The sequence below is a fragment of the Schistocerca nitens genome, chromosome 3, assembly GCF_023898315.1.
Source record: "Schistocerca nitens isolate TAMUIC-IGC-003100 chromosome 3, iqSchNite1.1, whole genome shotgun sequence".
NCBI lineage: Eukaryota > Metazoa > Arthropoda > Insecta > Orthoptera > Acrididae > Schistocerca > Schistocerca nitens.
Window position 1 is genome coordinate 907,832,298 of NC_064616.1, and position 21,878 is coordinate 907,854,175.

General features: G+C 39.1%; 1 protein-coding gene across 3 annotated transcripts in view; it reads right to left on the reverse strand.

The window, feature by feature from the left end:
• Nucleotides 1-209: 209 nt before the first annotated feature.
• The window catches only part of LOC126248966 (regulator of G-protein signaling 7), a 220,949-nt gene continuing 199,280 nt past the window's right edge, over nt 210-21,878 (reverse strand). For all 3 annotated transcript variants that reach the window (XM_049950518.1, XM_049950516.1, XM_049950517.1), the window contains 3 exons: nt 15,356-15,542; nt 13,697-13,789; nt 210-1,988 (listed from right to left, as the gene is read on the reverse strand). In XM_049950518.1, coding sequence (XP_049806475.1) covers nt 1,923-1,988; nt 13,697-13,789; nt 15,356-15,542 — 346 coding nt within the window. In that variant the 3' untranslated portion in view covers nt 210-1,922. The remainder of the gene's footprint in view (nt 1,989-13,696; nt 13,790-15,355; nt 15,543-21,878) is intronic.

Sequence of the window (21,878 nt, forward strand, 5' to 3'; positions counted from 1 at the left end):
ATATCATCCCCTAATTCATACTGTTAACATTTTTTGAAGAGTCCTATACACTTAACCTGACACTCCTCCTTTATTGTGACCATAGAATTGAAACTGAAGAATACTGCAACTTTACAAAATCAAGGTAACTGTTATTTATTGTATTCTTTCGTAAAATGACTGGCTTAAAAGCAAAAAAATAACAAAAACATAAACAGACAAAAAAGGAATAAGAAAACTTAAAAGTGCTCACAAAATGCACCATATATAAGTATCCTTAATATTTATCATGAGCAAATTTTTTCTGTCACTTGTACAGTCTTTTCATAGAACATAAATCGATCACAGATGATTCTTAGTCACTTAAGTTTAATATGAAAATCGGTAACAAACAATAAATGGAAAAAAAACAATCACAATAACAATGCTACACAAGAAATACAGAATTACGTTACAATATTGTGCAATAATTTTGTAAATAGTTTCAAAAGCTGACTAACAGCTGTGGGTTTGGCTTTCTTCTGTAACACCAACTACCATACTACCCGTGGACATCTACAATTGCTTCAAGCACAGAAGTAAATGAACCAACATGTCACAGAGTGTAAATGAATTTTGAACATGTCAACATTATCCACTAAAATTCATGTTGATACTTTCTGTCATTTTGCTACTATAAATGAAGATATTTAGTAATATTTCAATCTGCTATTGAACACTGAATTACATTTTAAGTAATAATACTCAGAGAGAACTCCATAACTTTGGAGTTTCTTGCCAGCATATTCAAACCACATCTACATCAATGTCTCCAGACACAGATCATGTTGCACGCTGGATGGATATTGTGACACTCCAATTATGGCACTAGGAAACAGAAAACACGTAGACTGCAGAACACTTTGTGAATGATACAAACATGAAATGTTTCATATCCTTCTTGACTCTACAAATTCTGTGCTTAAGTTACAAAATATTAAGTCAGACTACTAAGTCTCCTCACATAAGGATCATATAACAACTATGTTAGCATCCTAAATCTCATTTACCAAGTTTACACTTACTGTTATTTTTAATACTTTGTTTCACAGGTGACAGCATGGTAAAAACTGCAGTGACTCAAATTAATCTCCTTGATATGGTTTCACTTTGTGCTGTACCTTCCTTAAATTATGGAGTATGAGAAGTTAATTTCAATATCAAGACGTACTAATATGCAACAATGAAATTCAAAATTATCAAAGATACAATAAAAACAAAAGAATCTTGGAATCAAAGTAACTATATATGCTTTAAAAAATGTGCAAAATACTAGCACTGCATTTGTGCAGCCAGTAAACCCAAATCCTGATTTTAAATGCTTTATTAAGTTTTAAGGGAGCATAAAGATAAGATATGGCAAGGCTTACGTACATAAATCTAATTTCTTGCAGGTATATGTTACATATTCTGCAGCATTAAGAGCTGAAAACAGTTTCATACCACATAACAGAGTAACTTTCGTTATAGCCTGCCAACAAAAAAAAGCTTCTCAAATTATGTACATGACAGTGACAGTCCCCATTATAATACATGAAGAGTAGTCTTGTAATGCAACAGTCATATTTAACTTCTATACATTCTAAATTTTAAATTATCAATTTACACACACATTTCTAACAGAACAGTTCTTAACAGCAATTTCTCATTTATACTTAGCAACCTCAATTCATGTACTCACTGCATCTCAATTAAGGATGTTACAGGTTACAAAAATATCACTTATGGGTTCACAACCCCTTTTGCATAGTGAAATCCAAACACCAAAACAGATGGTTTCCTTCACTAACATCTATACAAAATTCCATCTTCATGCAATATTTGACCACCATTCTCATGATTTCGGCTTGTGGCTGTCATGATGTATATATTTTAGAAAATTACTTTCTTCCCATAAAACCATACTATGATGATGTTGTTTCCTTACGAGCTGAGAAAGAAACTATTGAGCGAATTCCTTTCACAGATGTCTGCAACATTAAAATACACATTATGCATAAAACAGAATATGTAAATACAGCAGAGTGCATTTTACATAAATAAGCATAATTGTAAGGAACAATAACTGTATGCAAATAATGATCATTTATGTCTTCACAGTTACATCCACCATTATATTCCCTAAGCCACCAAGCAATTAGTGAGAGTGAAGTTCTTTGTGCTAATCTTCTTTGCTTCTTTTACCGTTTCATTCATAGGAGGAAGAAAAGCAAAGAAATCCTCTGCCCAAGGACAATGAATGAAAGCCATTTTCGTGCATGAAGGAAAGTAAACTTGGCTGCATGGAGGATAAATATGTCTTCAAAGTTTACAGGGAAGTATGCTGCTACTTGTTTCTTTTCTTAAGAATGAAACTAATTTTATTCAAAATCACAATCCATAATTTTTTTGAGAGCTTTCACTCCCATGCAGAAGAATAACAACATTGCAAGAAGTTTAACATTATTTCCTATACACATTTTGTTTATCAACATAAACTGTAAATTGTATTATGGTAGACTATTGCCATTAGATTCAGTCACAACAATTTTTATGACAGTATCTGATGATGGCAGTCTGCTAAAATGCATAATTTAAAGTCAAGATGGATAGATTAATACAATGTAAACAATTCTTACTTTGTGTAACTGAATCACGAATGCTGACCTCCGTCAAGAAATTTTGTCTTTTATACTGAAAAAATGGTAACTAATAACCAATGTGATTTTACACAGTGGAAAGGAAATTAAATATTTACACTTCATGTAGGAGTAATGAAGGCATTAAATTTTTGTTTATCTTTACTTTAATCCTAAATTATTCATTACACTCAATATTTCTCATACTATTATAGGAACTCTAATATCCTGCCTCTCGAGCCTTATGGAAACTGACTTAGGGAGCGGTGGCAATAGTATCTGTGTAGTGGACAGTTCTCCACCTGCAGTGGCTGCAACTAGAGAGGTCGTATTAAACATGTCATATACGGATGATTGTTGATACGGTACAGTAAATTAATACCTTGCCCTGTGACTGGAGCAACAAATCATATTTTGCTGATATCCAAATACAGCTGCCATCTTGTCTTTCTGGACTATGATTTTGGAACTATGTGTGTGGTGTTGTCTCAGACAATTCCAGGTTTGTTCAGTGGTACTTGTTTGAGCTCACATTACGCACAGTCATAAGATTTGCTCTCTACTGTGTGCCAGTCTTGGTATATCCACACTACCTGGTTCATGGTGGTGACCTGCCTAGTTTGAGTCAGATTATGACAAAAAAGTAGTGATGAGCAACTCAACTCAAGTGCTTGTGTGTTATTAGTGCATCATGGACACAAAGGTTATTGAATTGTGGCAACACCAGCTGATGCCACAATACAACAATGGAAACAACACATGTAAATTCAAATACAGTTTGACACACTATGGAAACAAAATACCAAATAACTGCAATGCTTAGCAGAACAGCATAATGTTCCATCAACAACATCAGCACCAATGGTATCTCTGCCAGCATTGTCAAGACCTACATTGAAAGGAAATTTGGAATACATACCTCCACTGGTTTCTGCTGTTTTGCGATCCTAGTAAAATTTATGACACTTATATTCAGTCTGCTTAGTTACTATCTTCTGGCAGCCACAGTTGTGAGCTGGTTCACAAATTACAACCATTTGGACAACCTAGTGTCCAGCTCCATAGCTGAGTGGTCAGTGAAGATGGCTGCCGTGTGGAGAAGCCAGGTTCTATTCCCAGTGCTGCCAAGGCTGTTTCCTTGGTGGGACAACTGGTATAGGGTTCACTCTGCCTTCTGATGATAACTTAGGAGTTACTTCACCAAGTAGTAGAGCTCCACAGTCTGGAAAATGGCCAGGAGAGTGGTGTGCTGACCGCATGTCCTTCCAAACTGCATCCACATGATGCCGCAAGGCAGAGGTTGACACTTGGCTGACAAACATCCCTTGGGCCTTCATGGCCTGGTGAGGAGTTTGTACACAACCTAGTAGCTTGTTGTTCAACGTCTTGAGTAGTTTATTGTCCAGTCATTCCAAGATGCAAATGCATGTAGTGGCTGCTAGCCTAAATTTCAACTAGAGTCAGAAGAAAGTGAACCAGTCATACAAATCCTAGTTGGTTGACCCATAGAAGCTTGGTCAAAAGTGTAATTTTCTATGCCCACAGTGAAACACACTTATAACAAACCTTTAAATTAAAACGTGGTTGCATGTATAGCTCCTGGCCAGAAAGTTCATGCTATCAGCCATAGAAAGTCTGTTCCTTATTTAAGGAAGGTTCTTCGCATAGCTCATTCAACTGAATTTGCATCAATAGCAAAATATGCTTCTGATGTTGACTTTGACATGGCAAAGGTGCAACCTAGACTACATCATTCCCTAAAGTCAACTGATGATGGGACGATGACATCATCTGTATATTCTGCGGCACTATCACACACAGATACAACTTAATTACGAGTTTGGTTAGAATTTCCACCTCCTTATCATTCAAGAGAAACAGTGACATTGTGCAGATAGAAGCTGCAGCAGTAGTAATAGTTGTCATAGTGATGGTTTGTATGTGTAGCAAAAAAAGAATACAGTCACAATTGGTGTAACTGTTGACAGTAAAGCACTATGTTTATTATTTGCAACAAATGTGGGTATGAGTCTGGTATCTGTCAGAGCCATCCGTGGCCAGTGCCACAGTGTAGTACTGTACTGCACGTCATCCCAGTAGTATCAGTAGAAACCAAACTCTACTCGACGTGATGACCTCATTACTCATCAACATCAGGGCTATGGATTTTCAACCAAACTCTACTCGACGTGATGACCTCATTACTCATCAACATCAGGGCTATGGATTTTCAACTGGATACTGGAGCTTCCATATCCCAATTTAAAGATGAAACATACTGTCATATTAGCTCACCAACAATGTCTTTTGGTAACACAGAGTAATATCACTATTGCTTCAAAAGGGCCAAGTAACAGTCAATGTTATGTATCAACATATATGTAGACCAGAAACAGGGTCTTCACAAGTAGCAACTAACGTTTTTGGTTTATTTGCCTTGCCAGGTTTGGTTTTCAAATACAAGAATTAGTGGACTTCATATCTAATTGTATTGCATTTAGTGATCTGGAAAAATTTATTTATGAAATCTCTGATTTAATTACATATAATCTGGGTTGTGCACAACACTTTGAAATGCACATATCATTACAACCTAATGCTACTTCTTGTTTATCTGTGTTGGGCCTGTGCGTTTTGATATGAAGGAGAAGCTAAATTGTTTAGAGGCATCACATTTTGTGATACCAGTCACATTTAGCCAAAGGATAATGTCCATGGCTATAATTTAAAAACGTAATGACACAATTCACATTTGTGATGACTGTAAAGCATCTATCAATGCTCAGTCTAATATGGAAACGTGGTTGATTGCCGAAATATTGTGTCCTATCTTCATCTACATCCATACTCCATACGCCACCTGACGGTGTGTGGCGGAGTACCTCTATCGGTTCTCCCTTCTATTCCAGTCTCGTATTGTTCGTGGAAAGAAGGATTGTCGGTATGCCTCTGTGTGGGCTCTAATCTCTCTGATTTTATCCTCATGATCTCTTCGCGAGATATAAGTAGGAGGGATACTGCTTGACTCCTCGGTGAAGGTATGTTCTCGAAACTTCAACAAAAGCCCGTACCGAGCTACTGAGCGTCTCTCCTGCAGAGTTTTCCACTGGAGTTTATCTATCATCTCCGTAACACTTTTGCGATTACTAAATTATCCTGTAACGAAGCGCGCTGCTCTCCGTTGGATCTTATCTATCTCTTCTATCAACCCTATCTGGTACGGATCCCACACTGCTGAGCAGTATTCAAACAGTGGGCAAACAAGCGTACTGTAACCTACTTCCTTTGTTTTTGGATTGCATTTCCTTAGGATTCTTCCACTGAATCTCAGTCTGGCATCTGCTTTACCGACGATCAACTTTATATGATCATTCCATTTTAAATCACTCCTAATGCATACTCCCAGATAATTTATGGAATTAACTGCTTCCAGTTGCTGACCTGCTATATTGTAGCTAAATGATAAGGGATCTTTCTTTCTATGTATTCGCAGCACATTACACTTGTTTACATTGAGATTCAATTGCCATTCCCTGCACCGTGCATCAATTCACTGCAGATCCTCCTGCATTTCAGTACAATTTTCCATTGTTACAACCTCTCAATATATCACAGCATCATCCGCAAAAAGCCTCAGTGAACTTCCGATGTCATCCACAAGGTCATTTATGTATATTGCGAACAGCAACGGTCCCACGACACTCCCTTGCGGCACACCTGAAATCACTCTTACTTCGGAAGACTTCTCTCCATTGAGAATGACATGCTGTGTTCTGTTATCTAGGAACTCTTCAATCCAATCACACAATTGGTCTGATAGTCCATATACTCTTACTCTGTTTATTAAACGACTGTGGGGAACTGTATCGAACGCCTTGCGAAAGTCAAGAAACACGGCATCTACCTGGGAACCCGTGTCTATGGCCCTCTGAGTCTCGTGGACGAATAGCGCGAGCTGGGTTTCACACGATCGTCTTTTTCGAAACCCATGCTGATTCCTACAGAGTAGATTTCTAGTCTCCAGAAAAGTCATTATACTTGAACATAATACGTGTTCGAAAATTCTACAACTGATCGACGTTAGAGATATAGGTCTATAGTTCAGCACATCTGTTCGATGTCCCTTCTTGAAAACGGGGATGACCTGTGCCCTTTTCCAATCCTTTGGAATGCTACGCTCTTCTAGAGACCTACGGTACACCACTGCAAGAAGGGGGGGGGGAAGTTCCTTCGCGTACTCTGTATAAAATCGAACTGGTATCCCATCAGGTCCAGTGGTCTTTCCTCTTTTGAGCGATTTTAATTGTTTCTCTATCCCTTTGTCGTCTATTTCGATATCTACCATTTTGTCATCTGTGCGACAATCTAGAGAAGGAACTACAGTGCAGTCTTCCTCTGTGAAACAGCTTTCGAAAAAGACATTTAGTATTTCGGCCTTCAGTCTGTTGTCCTCTGTTTCAGTACCATTTTGGTCACAGAGTGTCTGGACATTTTGTTTTGATCCACCTACCGCTTTGACACAAGACCAAAATTTCTTAGGCTTTTCTGCGAAGTCAGTATATAGAACTTTACTTTCGAATTCATTGAACGCCTCTCGCATAGCCCTCCTCACACTACATTTCGCTTTGCATAATTTTTGTTTGTCTGCAAGGCTTTGGCTATGTTTATGTTTGCTGTGAAGTTCCCTTTGCTTCCGCAGCAGTTTTCTAACTCGGTTGTTGTACCACGGAGGCTCTTTTCCATCTCTTACGATCTTGCTTGGCACATACTCATCTAACACATATTGTACAATGGCTTTGAACTTTGGCCACTGATCCTCAACACTATCTGTACTTGAGACAAAACTTTGTGTTGAGCCATCAGGTACTCTGAAATCTGCTTTTTGTCACTTTTGCTAAACAGAAAAATCTTCCTACCTTTTTTAATATTTCTATTTACGGCTGAAATCATCGATGCAGTAACCGCTTTATGATCGCTGATTCCCTGTTCTGCGTTAACTGTTTCAAATAGTTCGGGTCTGTTTGTCACCGGAAGGTCTAATATGTTATCGCCACGAGTCGGTTCTCTGTTTAACTGCTCAAGTTAGTTTTCAGATAAAGCACTTAAAAAAATTTCACTGGATTCTTTGTCCCTGCCACCCATTATGAACGTTTGAGTCTCCCAGTCTATCTCCGGCAAATTAAAATCTCCACCCAGAACTATCACATGGTGGGGAAATCTACTCGAAATATTTTCCAAATTATACTTCAGGTGCTCAGCCATAACAGCTGCTGAGCCAGGGGGGCCTATAGAGACATCAAATTACCATGTCTGAGCCTGCTTTAACTGTGACCTTCACCCAAATTATTTCACATTTTGGATCTCCGTCAATTTCCTTCGATACTATTGCACTTCTTATCGCTATAAACACACCTCCCCCTTCACTGTCCAGCCTGACTCTGCGGTATACATTCCAATCTGAGTTTAGAATTTCATTACTATTTACATCTGGTTTCAGCCAACTTTCTGTCCCTAGTACTATGTGGGCATTGTGACCGTTTATTAATGAGAGCAGTTCTGGGACCTTTCTATAGACGCTCCTGCAGTTTACTATTAGCAGATTAATATTGTTATAGTGATCTTAGGTGTCCTATGCACACTCATACCAGGCTATTCACCTGAGATTTATTTCGTCAGTCTAATATAGTTGTTTGTTCAGTTCCATATGTAGAAGAACTACTAACTAAGTTACAAGGGGGGCAAATCTATTCTACAATTGCATTAGGTGACACTTAACTATAATTACAATTATATGCCAAATAAAAGTGTTTTATAGTGAACAATGGGCCTTTCAGGACATATGAATTCAAATGATCACCTTCTGGCATTGAAAATGTTCCCATGATATTTCAAAAATACTAAGTACAGCTTACATAGATACTATCAATAGTTGCAAACTATTTAGGTAATGTTATAGTTATTGGGTCCATCTAGAAGCAACACCTCTACAGTTTAAAACAACTGAGTCAGTCAGCTTCTGCTGACCACAGAAGAGTCCAAGTGTAGGGAGACGATCCCAGCCTCTCATCCTTGAGGTATCACATTAGGCACACTGTGGAATGATGAAGATGAAGGCTTTGGCTAGGTGTCATGTACATTGGCGAAGTATTGACATCAACATCAAATGTATGGCCTGAGCCTGCCAAACATAAGTAGGACTTCAGTCAGGTTGGACAGTACATTTTTACCCATGGCCTACTCTCTATAGCCATGGGACTCTGTGTATATCAACTTCACAGGTCCATGCAAGTGGGCTAGATGGGTATTTGTGTTGGATGCTCTCTCTAACATAACATATGGTGCTGTTGACACAGAGAGAGCAGCACACGCTATTGTATCCAATAATTGGCCACACCAAAGGAAAGGAATAACACATCTAACCAACACTCCTCTGAGTGGTTGGTCAGAATGTTCAAGGCCCAAATGCACAAGATGATGATGACGATAACACTCCTCGTTATGTATAAATTCACCCTCATACACAGTCATAGTCCAGCTGAGATGTTGCACGGTCACATCTATTGAATAGTACAGCCCGACCCAGTCTTCACAGTGATTCCCATATTAGCATAAGGGATCTTTAGTCTAGGCTCCCAAATATGGCCATACAAAAGAGTGGACTCAAAGGGTCATCACCAGTCACAGAGGGTGTCAACTGTAAAGTAACAGCCATGCAAGATCACCTTGTGGTGCATTGAAATCAGCTCAAGCCATGATATTTAAATGATGTTAGGCCCTTGATCTGATCTTCTCAGTGCCCAACTACTCACCTGAGGCTATCAACACTGCTGGATATGCCTTGAGCCAGTCCTAGTCCAAAGTGTCACCTCCCAGACACTACCCACCAAATCTCCTTTCCTTCTTATCTGGTGAGGCATAGGTACAACCTCTGTCCACCCACAGGCCCAATATGCTGAGGTGACCACAGGCAATAAACTGTGAGGAGACTATAGAGGTTGAACTGATGCCCCATGCTGTCAAAGTCACATCACTGACAGAGTGACAAGTCCATCAGTCTGTGGCTTTCCTAAGACGCTATGTCACTGGTCCTCTTTCATCCTGAGCCACTTAAAGGGGGTAATGGATCCACCATTCCACCACTCTATCAATATGGAAATCAAATAAGAGTTGCAGCAATAGTATCTGTATAGTAGAGGTTACCACACACACTCCATGTGGGGATGCTATGTGAATAAAACTGTCTAGATCACATTTCTTACATTGTTTTAGCTAGTGTCATCATCAGATCAAAACTCAGAACTTCTAAAACAACATTTACTGTCAATAACAACTCAGTGATACTGAGACTGAAGTTATTTTACAAGTTCTAAGTTTTGATCTGATGATGGCAGTAGTCAAAATGACACAATAAATAAAAATTATTGCACAATCTAGATGACTTTATTCACCAGACAGCCCATTGTCTCCTACAGGAAACAAATACGCAGCCCAGCATCAGGATTACTAGTTCTTATTTTGACATTTATGCCTAAGGTACTGTGGCATCCAAATACAGCTGTCACCTTGCCTTACTGGACTTGAACTTTGATTTTGAAACACCGATTGTCTGTCTCATTTTTTGAGACGATTAAAGCTTTCTTCGTTGGTACTGATTTGAACACAAGCTATAAGAAGCCATAATGTTCCGTTTCTGCTTGCTTTTCAGCAAGCAACTTTGTGTCGATCTCCGTATCCATACACTAAATTTTAATTTATTGCTCATAACACGTAATTTTACATGCATCTGCGTTTTCAACTAAGCATAAAGTTTTTACAGTTACAATTTTTTTAGTTTACATTATTTCTTATTACATTATAATTCATGGTAAATTCAAGTTATAAGGGCATTTCTGGATAAGCCACTGTTTGACTTGCTTTTTAAAAGTATTCCGTGTCAATACCTTAACTTCATTTGGTAACAAGTTATTAAAAACAGCTCCTTTGACATAGGGGCTTTTCGCTATTAGAGTTAATCTTCTGTTAACCGTATGAAAGTCTTTTCTATGCCTAGTTTCATAGCTGTGAATATCGATGTTTCTCTTTGTGATCTTAGTGTCTTCTTTCACTAGCATTATAGTTTCTAGTATATACATGTCATAAACTGTGAGTATATTGTGTCTAATGAATAGGAGTTTGCAAGAAGTTCCTAGTTTTACATTTGCTATGACCCTCAAGGCTCACTTCTGCAGCATGAAAACCCTTTTCATATTAGTTTGGCATGACCCCCCCCCCCCACCAACTCACCATACTACTCCACAAGACAAAAAAGGGTAATCCATAATATACAGTCATTAGGGTTTCAGAATAAGATATGGTGATAATGATCTTAATACATTTAGACTGGGTGTTATTTTTTTTACAGACATAATCAGCTTGCTACTTTGATTAAAGTCGATCATCTATGCATAAACCCAAGAATTTACAATCTGTACAGGTTTTTGGTAGAATTTCATCAATCACAGTATTTTGTCTGTTTGGACCACTTGGTTTAAAATGAATAATATTAGTTTTTTCTATGTTTACTTTTAGGTTGTCTCTTTCAAAGTAAGCTCTTTCCTTTTCAATAAAGTTATGTATCTCTTCAACTGGGCTGGGCTCCCTGTCTGTATAGCAGACACCAGATGTATCATCTGCATACATAGTGATTAACTGCTTATTGTTACAAGGACTCGGGAAATCATTTACATAGCATATGAATAGGACTTGAAATAAAATGGAGCCCTGAGGAACACCAAAATGTATATTTCTTATACTTGACCTTCTCCTCTCCAGTATTTCTCCATTAGAATATATAATCTCCATGCACTGCTGTCTATCCTTTAAATATGTTTTTAGCAATTGCATGAGTTTTCCAGTGACACCGCTCTTTGCAATTTTTGATAAGCGCATGTCATGGTGTACTCTATCAAAACCCTTGAGAGGTCCAGGAATACTCCTGCTGCTTGGGATTTTTCATTTATTTTTTCAAGTACATGATGGACAAATTGTACTGCTGCTGATGTGATACTTCGAACTCTTCTGAAACCTTGCTGGAAGTCACTTAATATGTCAGAATTGTTGTAATGTTTCAGGACTTTTTAAAAATATTATTTTCTCTATCAGTTTGCTGAAGTTGAGATTAGGGCAATGGGTCTGTAGTTCTGTACATGCTGTATTTCCCCCTTTTTGTGTACTGGTTTAACTACAGCCCATTTCAACTTGTCAGGGAACACATCACCTTCGAGAACACAGTTTATTAGATGAACTAGTGGCGTCATTAGTTCATGTTTGTATTTCTTCAATAGATGTGGAGAAATTTCATCTAATCCTGCTGATTTTTTTGTTTTTGAGACTATCAATAAGCTGCAGAATGTCATACATGCTTACTGCTGGTAGTGTACTGCAGTTCTGTTTGTTACTGGACTCAAATGTGTGCTGTATACCCTGTTTCATAGAGACATCATTTTCAACAGTATCTATGAAGTAATTATTACAAATATTTCTGACTAGAAGGGGATCAGAGATATCTTCATTATTCACAGTTAATTGTACATTATTAATTTCAGTTTCTTTTTCATTGTTTCTGATTTTATTTACAACTGACCAGCAAGTCTTGGAAACATTATTGAACCTCGTATCTATTCGTTGATTCTTTCCGATTTTAATCTACTGACTTCTTTGTGGTGCTTATATTTGCACTGCTTGAAGAGTTTTTTATGTAACTCTTAGTCAGTCAGTGCAAGCTATACATGTTTTCCATTTCTTCTTTTGTTTTAAAATCTAATGGCACAGGTTTTGATTTTCAAGGTTGCTTTTTCTGGATACTCACTTATTTAAATGGCATGGCTCTATTTAAGTACTCAGTCAGAATTTCTGTGAACATGTTCCATTTATTGTTGACCCCAATGGTAGTCATAACTTATTCCCATGATTCCTGGCTTAAACTATGTCTTAGTGTAGCAATGTTGTTTGCAGATAGTATTCGCCTGTGTTCATACATTTTTCTTGGTTTGAATTTGGTATTATATTTCAGCACTAGTGTTTGACTTACATGATCTGAGAGGTGACTATTTATGATGTCTGTTGAGATGATGTGGTTATAATTTGTGATAACATGATCAATTGAACCACTATGTGTGTTTACTATTCTGGTGCATACTAGTCCAAGAAGATCTTAAGCCCCATAAGACAGGATACAATGTGTAAAACATTTGCTTTCCTGACTATCATGTAAAGTGCTTTTGTTCAGATCTCCCAGTACGACAAGATTTACACTTCTACAACCTGACATTAATTAACTTAAAACTCCATCAAGTGATTTGACATAGAAAGGAACAGTGCAAAATGTGACTTTAAGAACTGCAATTTCAAAATCTTTGTCAACACAAAAATTGTTCCGCCATAGCACTTTTTCTGTGGTGGTTATGAACTTACATTTTCTTGAGTAGATTGCAACACCACCACCTTTATTACGTGTTCTGCAGTAGAACATAGCTAGGTTGTAGCCTTCTAATTTGCAATAGTGAATGTTGTCCACTGTTTTCTGGTGTTCTGTAATTATTACTACATGTGGAGATAGTCCTGTGATCAATGATTCAAAAGCATCTATTTTGTAACCTAAATCCTGTACATTATAATGTAAATGTAATAAATTATTCTCACATGGACTGAAGTATGTTTGAGGCACATATGAAATACATACACTTGTATCTGGAGTTGCACTGGTAGAAGGTTTTATTGTCCTAAAAAAACATCGCATGGTTCATGATGGTGACCAGCACAGTTTGTGTCAGGCTGTGATACTAGAGGAAGAATCTTTTATCAAACTTAACACTGAGTAATTTGTTAAATAAAGAGACAAACAAATCATGATGAATAACTGGCGACCTTTAAACTAAAGGTAAATGCGTAGGATCCATTTAAGGCTCTCATATTTCAACAATACTTCATCCTGAAATGTAACTGTAGTTTATTTATGAGTAAATCTATATACGGGTATTTATAAACAAATATATATGGATGTAAAAATATATAACACTTACCTTTTTCTTTGAGCCATTTAAGAATTCTTTATACATTTCAGATCTCAAATACCGCGAATAGCTATCACTTTTCATCAAGTGATAAACATGTGCCTGAAAAAGAAAATAATGCTTGGCTATTTTGGCAATACAGTGCTACTGAATAATATTCAGTCTACAAACAAGCATCAGGAAAATCATACAACAGGCTTTATATTAGTCTTAAGCAATTTTTTCCTCTTCCTCCGAATACACACACACACACACACACACACACACACACACACAGAGGGTGTATCATAATTAATGGCGTAAATGCATACAGTTGAAAGTACATGATATTAGAAGCAAAAGCATCTCAGTAAACAGAGGGTCGAAAGTACATACCTTAAGAGCTACAAGCAAATTTTCATCTTTGATATTGTGAAGCAAATCTCTTCTACTGCAAGCTCTATGCTTTCCATATTTTGGGAAGTGATAATCAGCAAAGAGCATGCAGTAGAAGAGATTTGCTTCACAGTATCAATGATGAAAAATTGCTCATAGGTGTTAAGGTATGCATGTTCGATCCTAGTATCTGCTTCTAGTATTGCGTACTTTCAACTGTATGTTTTTACCCCATTAATTATGATGTGTGTGTGTGTGTGTGTGTGTGTGTGTGTGTGTGTTTTACAAAAGAAAATGTTCATAGCAATTATGAAGGTATCACAAACTTTTAATCTCAAAAGAAAAAGAATCAAATACAATGACATGTGTGGTACACTGATCTAAATGCAGTTACATTGTTGTAGTTCTTATATTTTAAAAAGTAAGAACACAAAGAGAGTTTATTTACAGCACAAAGCAACTGACAAAACAATGTAAAATATCTGAAAAACTTGTAAACCCTAATGTCTACATCACAATTCAAATATGGTTTCAGCTGTATTGGACAACATATCACTATCTGTTTCCTTCATCTGCTTTTAACGAAACTGCTGAAATTTGGTGTTAGCCAAGAGGTTGTGTCAATGGTATTATGGAAGCAAAAAATCCAGCAGAGCAGCCTTTCCACATAACAAAATTAAAAATCAAAATAGGATACTAGATACACACTAATTGCCTAAGTAGGACAAATCATTACGGGTGATCTAGATTAACTGTCAAGATGCCAAATAAAATCAATAGTTTTGTAGGATCTGCTTAACAATCTAAAATGTAGGCAGTTTTTTTGAAATGGGCTGTAGGTGACTGTTAAAATAGATCATTTACAGCAAAATGTCTTATATGATCTTGGCAAAATTTCCTTCTTCAGCAAGAAATCAAAACATAGCTAACTAAATTGAATAGCAGCAATTCAAAATTACTGGAGAAATTTCATGCTGCTACCAGTTTGAAGGAAATGGTGGTAGCCAGGTTTTAGAATGGTGAAAAGTAATCTTCTGTCAGCACACAGATGACATCACCAACATTAGTGCTGTGTCTAATGAAGGTATTTGAAAAATACAGCTCCTCCTTGCATGACAGGGGTAATTCTACATTTTTTCTTATATGGAAATGACATTCCTCCTCTCATCTGTATCAACAAAGTCACAGTGAACAACATGGTACAGAGCAATGAACAACTTGTACATCCCACAAGCTGACAATATTGAAATGTAAGGCAATTAATTTTAATGTAACATAACAAAATGTACTCACTGCAGCTACATCAAAGCTCCACCGATCGGGACTTTCCATGTTCTTTTTGGTGATTTCATAGGAACGGGAATCAACATTTATTGGACAGCTAGCATCAGGTGCCAAATACTCAGCCCAAATCTCATTTACTTTGTCCTGGACATCCTTCTGAGGCAAAGCTTTTACTTCTTGTACAGCTTCCCAAAATCTGTAAAAAAAAAAGTAGTTAAATATTGCTTTAATTGCAATTTCTGTCAATAAACTGCAGAATATTATTATGCAATAAGCAAGAATCTATAATATTACCTATATATTGCCTAAATATTAAACAAAAATAAACTTTCAGACATCTAGATTTATATATAAGGAGCAGTCAAATGAAACTGAGACAGATGGTAAAAAAGTAAGTACACTGCTTACTATTTCAAAGTAAGCACCATAACTGTTAATACATTTCAATGATGAACCACATGGAAAAATGTTTGCTGTTGCCTACTGAACCATGATTGTATCCAGGCATGCACCTATTCATCCAAAGCAAATAGATGGCCATGGATGTTTTTCTTCAGGGCCTTAAAAATATGGACTTGCATGGGGAGGGATCAAGACTGTATGGAGGATGTGCAAGGCACTCCCAGCAAAACTTCTGCAGCACAGTGGAAACAACCTAGGTAACAAGTAGGCAGGAGCCAAGAAGAAAGACATTTGTCATCGTCAATTTGCTTTGGATGAAGAGGTGCATGCCTGGGTACAATCATAGTTCCGCAGGCAACTACAAACATTTTTTGATCAAGGTGTTGACCACCTTGTCTCACAGTGGGATAAATGTATTGACAGTTATGGCAATTACTTTTGAAATAATAAACAGTTAGTGTCATAACTTACACACACCCAGTCCTCTCACCACCCCCAAGAATCAGCTACAAAGGAGTGCTCCCTTCGTCACCCAGTATCAGCCCGGACTGGAACAACTGAACCGCTTCCTTTGTCAGGTCTCTAACTATCTATAAGCATGCCCTGAAATGAGGAACATGCTACCCAAGATCCTTCCTACCCTCACCTAAAGTGGTGTTCTGTCACCCACTCAAGTTACACACCATCCTAGTCCATTCCTACACCACGCCCACTCCCAGCTCCTTGCCACAGGGATCATATCCCAGTGGCAGATCAAGGTGCAAGACCTGCCCAATCAATCTACCCAGTATGCCCTACTTCAGTCCTGGCACAGGCCAATCCTACCTCATCAGAGCCCGGACCACCTGTGAAAGCAGCCACATCATATACCAACTCTGCTTCAAACACTGAACACATTTTCCTGTCGGTATGACTACCATTCAGTTGTCCAGCAGGATAAAAGGCCACTGTCAAACTGTTGCCAAGAATAGAGTTGACCACCCCAGTAGCACAACATGCAGCTGAGCCTAACATGCTGAATTTCAATGGCTACTTCACAACCTGGGCCTTCTCTCTATCTCAACCAAGCAGACGGGATTATCCTTGCAACACATCCTTCACTCTCAAAATCATCCTGGCCTCAATCACTGATAACCCACTGTCCACACTCCCTCCACCCAACTGTGTCCCCTACCTCCATCCTGTCATCCCCTACCAATTCACATCCTCACATCACCTTCAGTGTGCGCCACTCCCAACTGGCTCCAACGACTGTGCATCACATGGATCATGCATCCACCCAGCATCATGTAGGGGCATGTGTGCATATATCTGTGTGTGTGTGTGTGTGTGTGTGTGTGTGTGTGTGTGTGTGGGCGCGCGTGCACGCGCGTGCGTGCACGCGTGTGCACACCTTTTGGTGAGAGGTCTCCTTTACTCTGATATTCTTACTAATGCCTTCATAGGCAGGCGCTACCCCCAAATATAGCCAGCAGACACACACCACATTCTCACACCCCCGAGCACCAGCAGCATACAAGTCGACTGCTTATCATGCAATATCATCGTAGACTGGGAAAACTCAACTATATCCTTTGCCAAAACTTAAAGAATATTTTCCATCATGTCCAGAGATGAAGAACAATTAACCCACGACTTTCCTTACTCATTCCAATACTGTATTGTGCTGTCCACCCAATCCAGGCTGTACCTTAGTCCATACTTATATCATACACAATGCAACTTCTTGCCACGTGGGTCACATCTCCGGAGAAGACTCAAGAGCACGACTTGTCCCATACACCCACCCAGCACATCCTACTCTAGCCCCATCAATCACTGGCTTATCCTTTCTTATCAATGGCTGACTTGTGAAATTAGTATTGTTATTTACCACCTCTGCTGCAATTTCTGCACAGCGTTTTATGTGGGCTGTGCACACAAATTAATAGCCATTGCCAATCTGTGGCCATGAACAGAGTTTACCACCCAGTGGCAGAACACATTGGTGAGCACTTGCCCAATTTCAATGGCTGCTTAACAAATTGTGCATCCTTACCCCCCCCCCCCCCTTTCCAGCACCAGTTTCTCTGAATTAAATAGATGGGAGTTGTGATTGCAGCACATCCTTTGGTCTTGTAATATGTATAGCCTCAATCTCTGCTAGCCTCCTCCTCCACACCCACCTCAATCTCTTACTCTGCATTTGCCTCCCTGTAGTCTCCTCTGCTTCTGTTTTTTCTCCCCCACTCAGTCCACTCCTCTATATCTTCATGACATGCATGAGCTGATCATTATAGGTGCTCATGATGAATTCCAATCCTGTGCACCTGCTCCCTCTCTCCCTCACATTCCTGTGCCATGTATCTGCTGCCTCTCACTCCCAGCCATCAACCAGTGTTCCTCAACACTCCCAGCCTCTGTTCTCCCATTGCCCACTCCACCGACACAATCCCTCGTTCCATCTGTACTGCCGAGTTACAGTTCCTGCACCAAGTAGTTAGCTGATAACAATGTAGTTGTACAAAAGTGTGTGTGTCTTGTATTCTATAGCTTAAGAAAGGATTCACCCACAAGCTAGTAAAGTGTATAATTTTTTGACAATCAAAAAGTCAGGACTTTAGTCAACTAACGGGAAATTACTTTTTGAGGGTGTCCAGCAGCATGTGGACCGAGTGAGGTGGCGCAGTGATTAGACACTGGACTCGCATTCGGGAGGACGATGGTTCAATCCCGCGTCCGACCATCCTGATTTAGGTTTTCCATGATTTCCCTAAATCACTCGAGGCAAATGCCAGGATGGTTCCTCTCAAAGGGCATGGCCGACTTCCTTCCCATCCTTCCCTAATCCGATGAGACTGATGACCATGCTGTCTGGTCTCCTTCCCCAAGCAACCAACCAACCAGCAGCACGTGGCTATTCCTCAGTTTGCATCTGAGGTGCTCAGCATGACTGTCTCCATGAAGGATCATGAGCTGCTGGTAAACCTCTTTTTATAAGAATGGTGATTGTGTGCCAGTAGCCCTGAAGAAGTTCCGGTCACTCAAGTGTATCAAGAAAGGCATTGGTCCAACGTCTGATATAGGTCTGGAGAAAATGATTACAAATTTTGAGAAGGCAGGTTCTTTTGAAGTGTCATATGGCAACAGAGGAAAGTGGTTAATCTGACATCTGGCAAAGTTGTGACCACAGCATTGCAGGAGGGGTCAAGTGGTGTGTACAAACATGCAGTGCATGGGGAACTGCCTGGATGTTGGACATGCCTGTGAGCACAGTGCATACAATCCTATGAAACATCCTGCATTGCCATCCATACAAAATCAGCCATATTCAGGAGTTGCTTCCTGCTGATCTGCCAGTAAGACAAACATGTGCACTGGAATTTCGTGCTCACATGGATGCTGACAATGAATGTCCACAGTATATTCTGAAAACAGATGAAGGACATGTCAATTTGCGTAAGTGCGCAATATGGGCAACAGAAAATCTACATACAGATCAACCAGTACCACTTCATTCTGTAAAGTGACTGTATGGTGTAGGTTGGCGGCATCGTTTACCATAGGGCATATTTTTTTCAAGAAGATGAGTTGTGTAGGTCCTGTACCTGTACCACTAGTAAACACTATGAGAGTCTTTTGTGCGCTGACATCATTCCAATCGTTCAACAGTATGAATGTGAGGGTAGGATCATTTTTGTGCGAGATGATGCTCCTCCATACAGCATCCAACCAGTGATGTGTCTGCAGCACAGGCATCTCAGAAATGCTAAAACTAGCAGCCACCATTTCCCTGCAGCACAGCTGTCCAGATAACCTTATCTTAATCCCTGTGACTTCTGGCTGTGGCATTATCTGAAAGATGCTGTTTTCAGTGCTCCACTTATGAATATAGCTGAACTGAAGACATGCATTGTGCAATGAATTTGGAACATGATCCACGAGACGATCCAATCTGTTGTGAAACATGCTGTTTCTCAATTTCAGCTTGTAACAGAAAATGATGGACTGCATACTGAACATCTTTAACCAGTCTAACGACAATTATAAACCAAAGTCGTTTTACTTTTAATGCAGTTTTTGGCCTCAGGACAATTCAAAACTGATTTATCCCATCTTGTGTGGTACAACCTTGCCATGGTGGAAGGGTGATGGTGATGATGATGATAATGTTGGTTCGTGGGGTGCTCAACTGCGGTGTTATCAGCCCCCATACAAATTCCCAACCTTTGCTCAGTCCAGTCCCACCACTTTCATGAATGATGATGAAATGATGAGGACAACACAAACACCCCGTCACTCGAGGTAGGAGAAATTCCCTGACCCCGTCGGGAATCGAACCCGGGATGTGAGAATGTGACTGTGGCACCATGAGCTGCAGACTAGTGCAGCCATGCACATTGTACAGTATGCATTGCGTAATGTGCAACTCAAAACATAGCCATCATATTGCGACTCATCTTTCATTTGTAGCCAACCCCATTTATATTAAGAGGCTTCCAGCACCACCCATTGGCAAAATTTTTGTTAGATATTTTTTATTCCATGACGTTTCCCCCTGCATCATTAATATGCTGTTCAAATTTGACATCATTCTGAACAGTGGTTCTCTTTCTACAGCATTTTGAAACTGGAACTTTAATTATGGACAGCCTGTTCTTAAGCGGATTAATGTTGTATAAAATACTATTATGTCACAATTTTACATTCAAACAGAAACTACTCATTGGACAAAAAGAGTTGCATCCTTAAGCTTTCTTAATGCACTAGAAATAAAAAGGCTTCCACTACCTATGACTTAGAACCACCCTGGTATCCGCAAGCATTAGCATGCAGCTTCTGGGATTCAGAGGTATGTACTGGCCCCACATTGCATCTGCCCAGCAAATTAATGATGAGAGCCAGTGTGCCAGAAAGTGTGAATGTAGTTTTTAGGCAGTTCCCCACATCCAAACAGGTGAATACTGAGCTGTTACCCAGGTCCTGCCTCAATTACTCAATTCCCAAACATTTAGAAAACATTCTTTCACATTGGATAACACTAGACACAGACAATTGGGGTACATAAGATTCACTCTACAGGTGTACAGGATGGTGACAGGAAGAGCAACAAGCCATCCTCTACTACTAACATTCCCAAATCCAAAAATTTACGTGTTGACACAGTGAAGATGACGGATAAAGGCCAGGAAAAAGAAGAAGACTACCCATAACTTACAGATTATGGCACAGAAAGGGACAAAACTATTCAACTGCCTCATTAATGAATTAAGTGTGCTACTCAGATAATATGAATACATTTACCACAGCTATGGTCAAGTAAACATCATGCTGAAGTGCTCTCCAAAAGGAAATGTCTTACTTTTGCAAGCAGTATCTTTGGAACTGAATATTGACTAATGGAATACACAGTTAAAAAACTAAACTATAGCAGTTTAAAACAGTAACTGCAAGTAATGTTTGGTGGGTCCTATGCCAAAGGAAGTGGCAGTCTACCAGAGCAATTGCCCCTGCAGATGACATGCTGATGTTATCAACAGTAGCCAAGGCAGATGTGCAAGCTGCTAGAAACGTGAATAACTTAAGAGATCCACAAGTGAGCTTATACATGGAGTTAAACTATAGTAACTGAGATACAAATATTGGCACAAAATGTGTGGTAGGGTTACAAGAGAAATGTGCACCTGATAACTGAATGGCATTAAGTGATGATGTGAAAGATCAGGAAATGGAAGACAGGACGCATGCGAACCAATCAGACATAACTGAGCTAGACAAAATGGTGGGCAGTGGTGTGGAACAGAGGCCAATTATACAGAACCCTACTCTGAGTAATGACAACAAAATCCAGCTTCATAAAATAACAGATCCAGGTTGTTATGTTGTATTCATCAAAGGGAAAACCAGCACTGTAGGAAAGCTCCATCCTATGGCCACTGACAAATTGTTTCACAAACATATGGCAGAAATCAGAGAGCTGATGTGAAATATTACAGTAGCAGGAAGAAATCGATTAAAGACAGATGTGGGAATGTTTAGTGCAGCAAAAATATAGTGAAGTCTCAGTCATTGGTCAGTCATCAGTTAGAACTGTACATACCAAACTGCATACACTATAAACAAGGAGAGATATGCGAAGTGGATTCAGAAC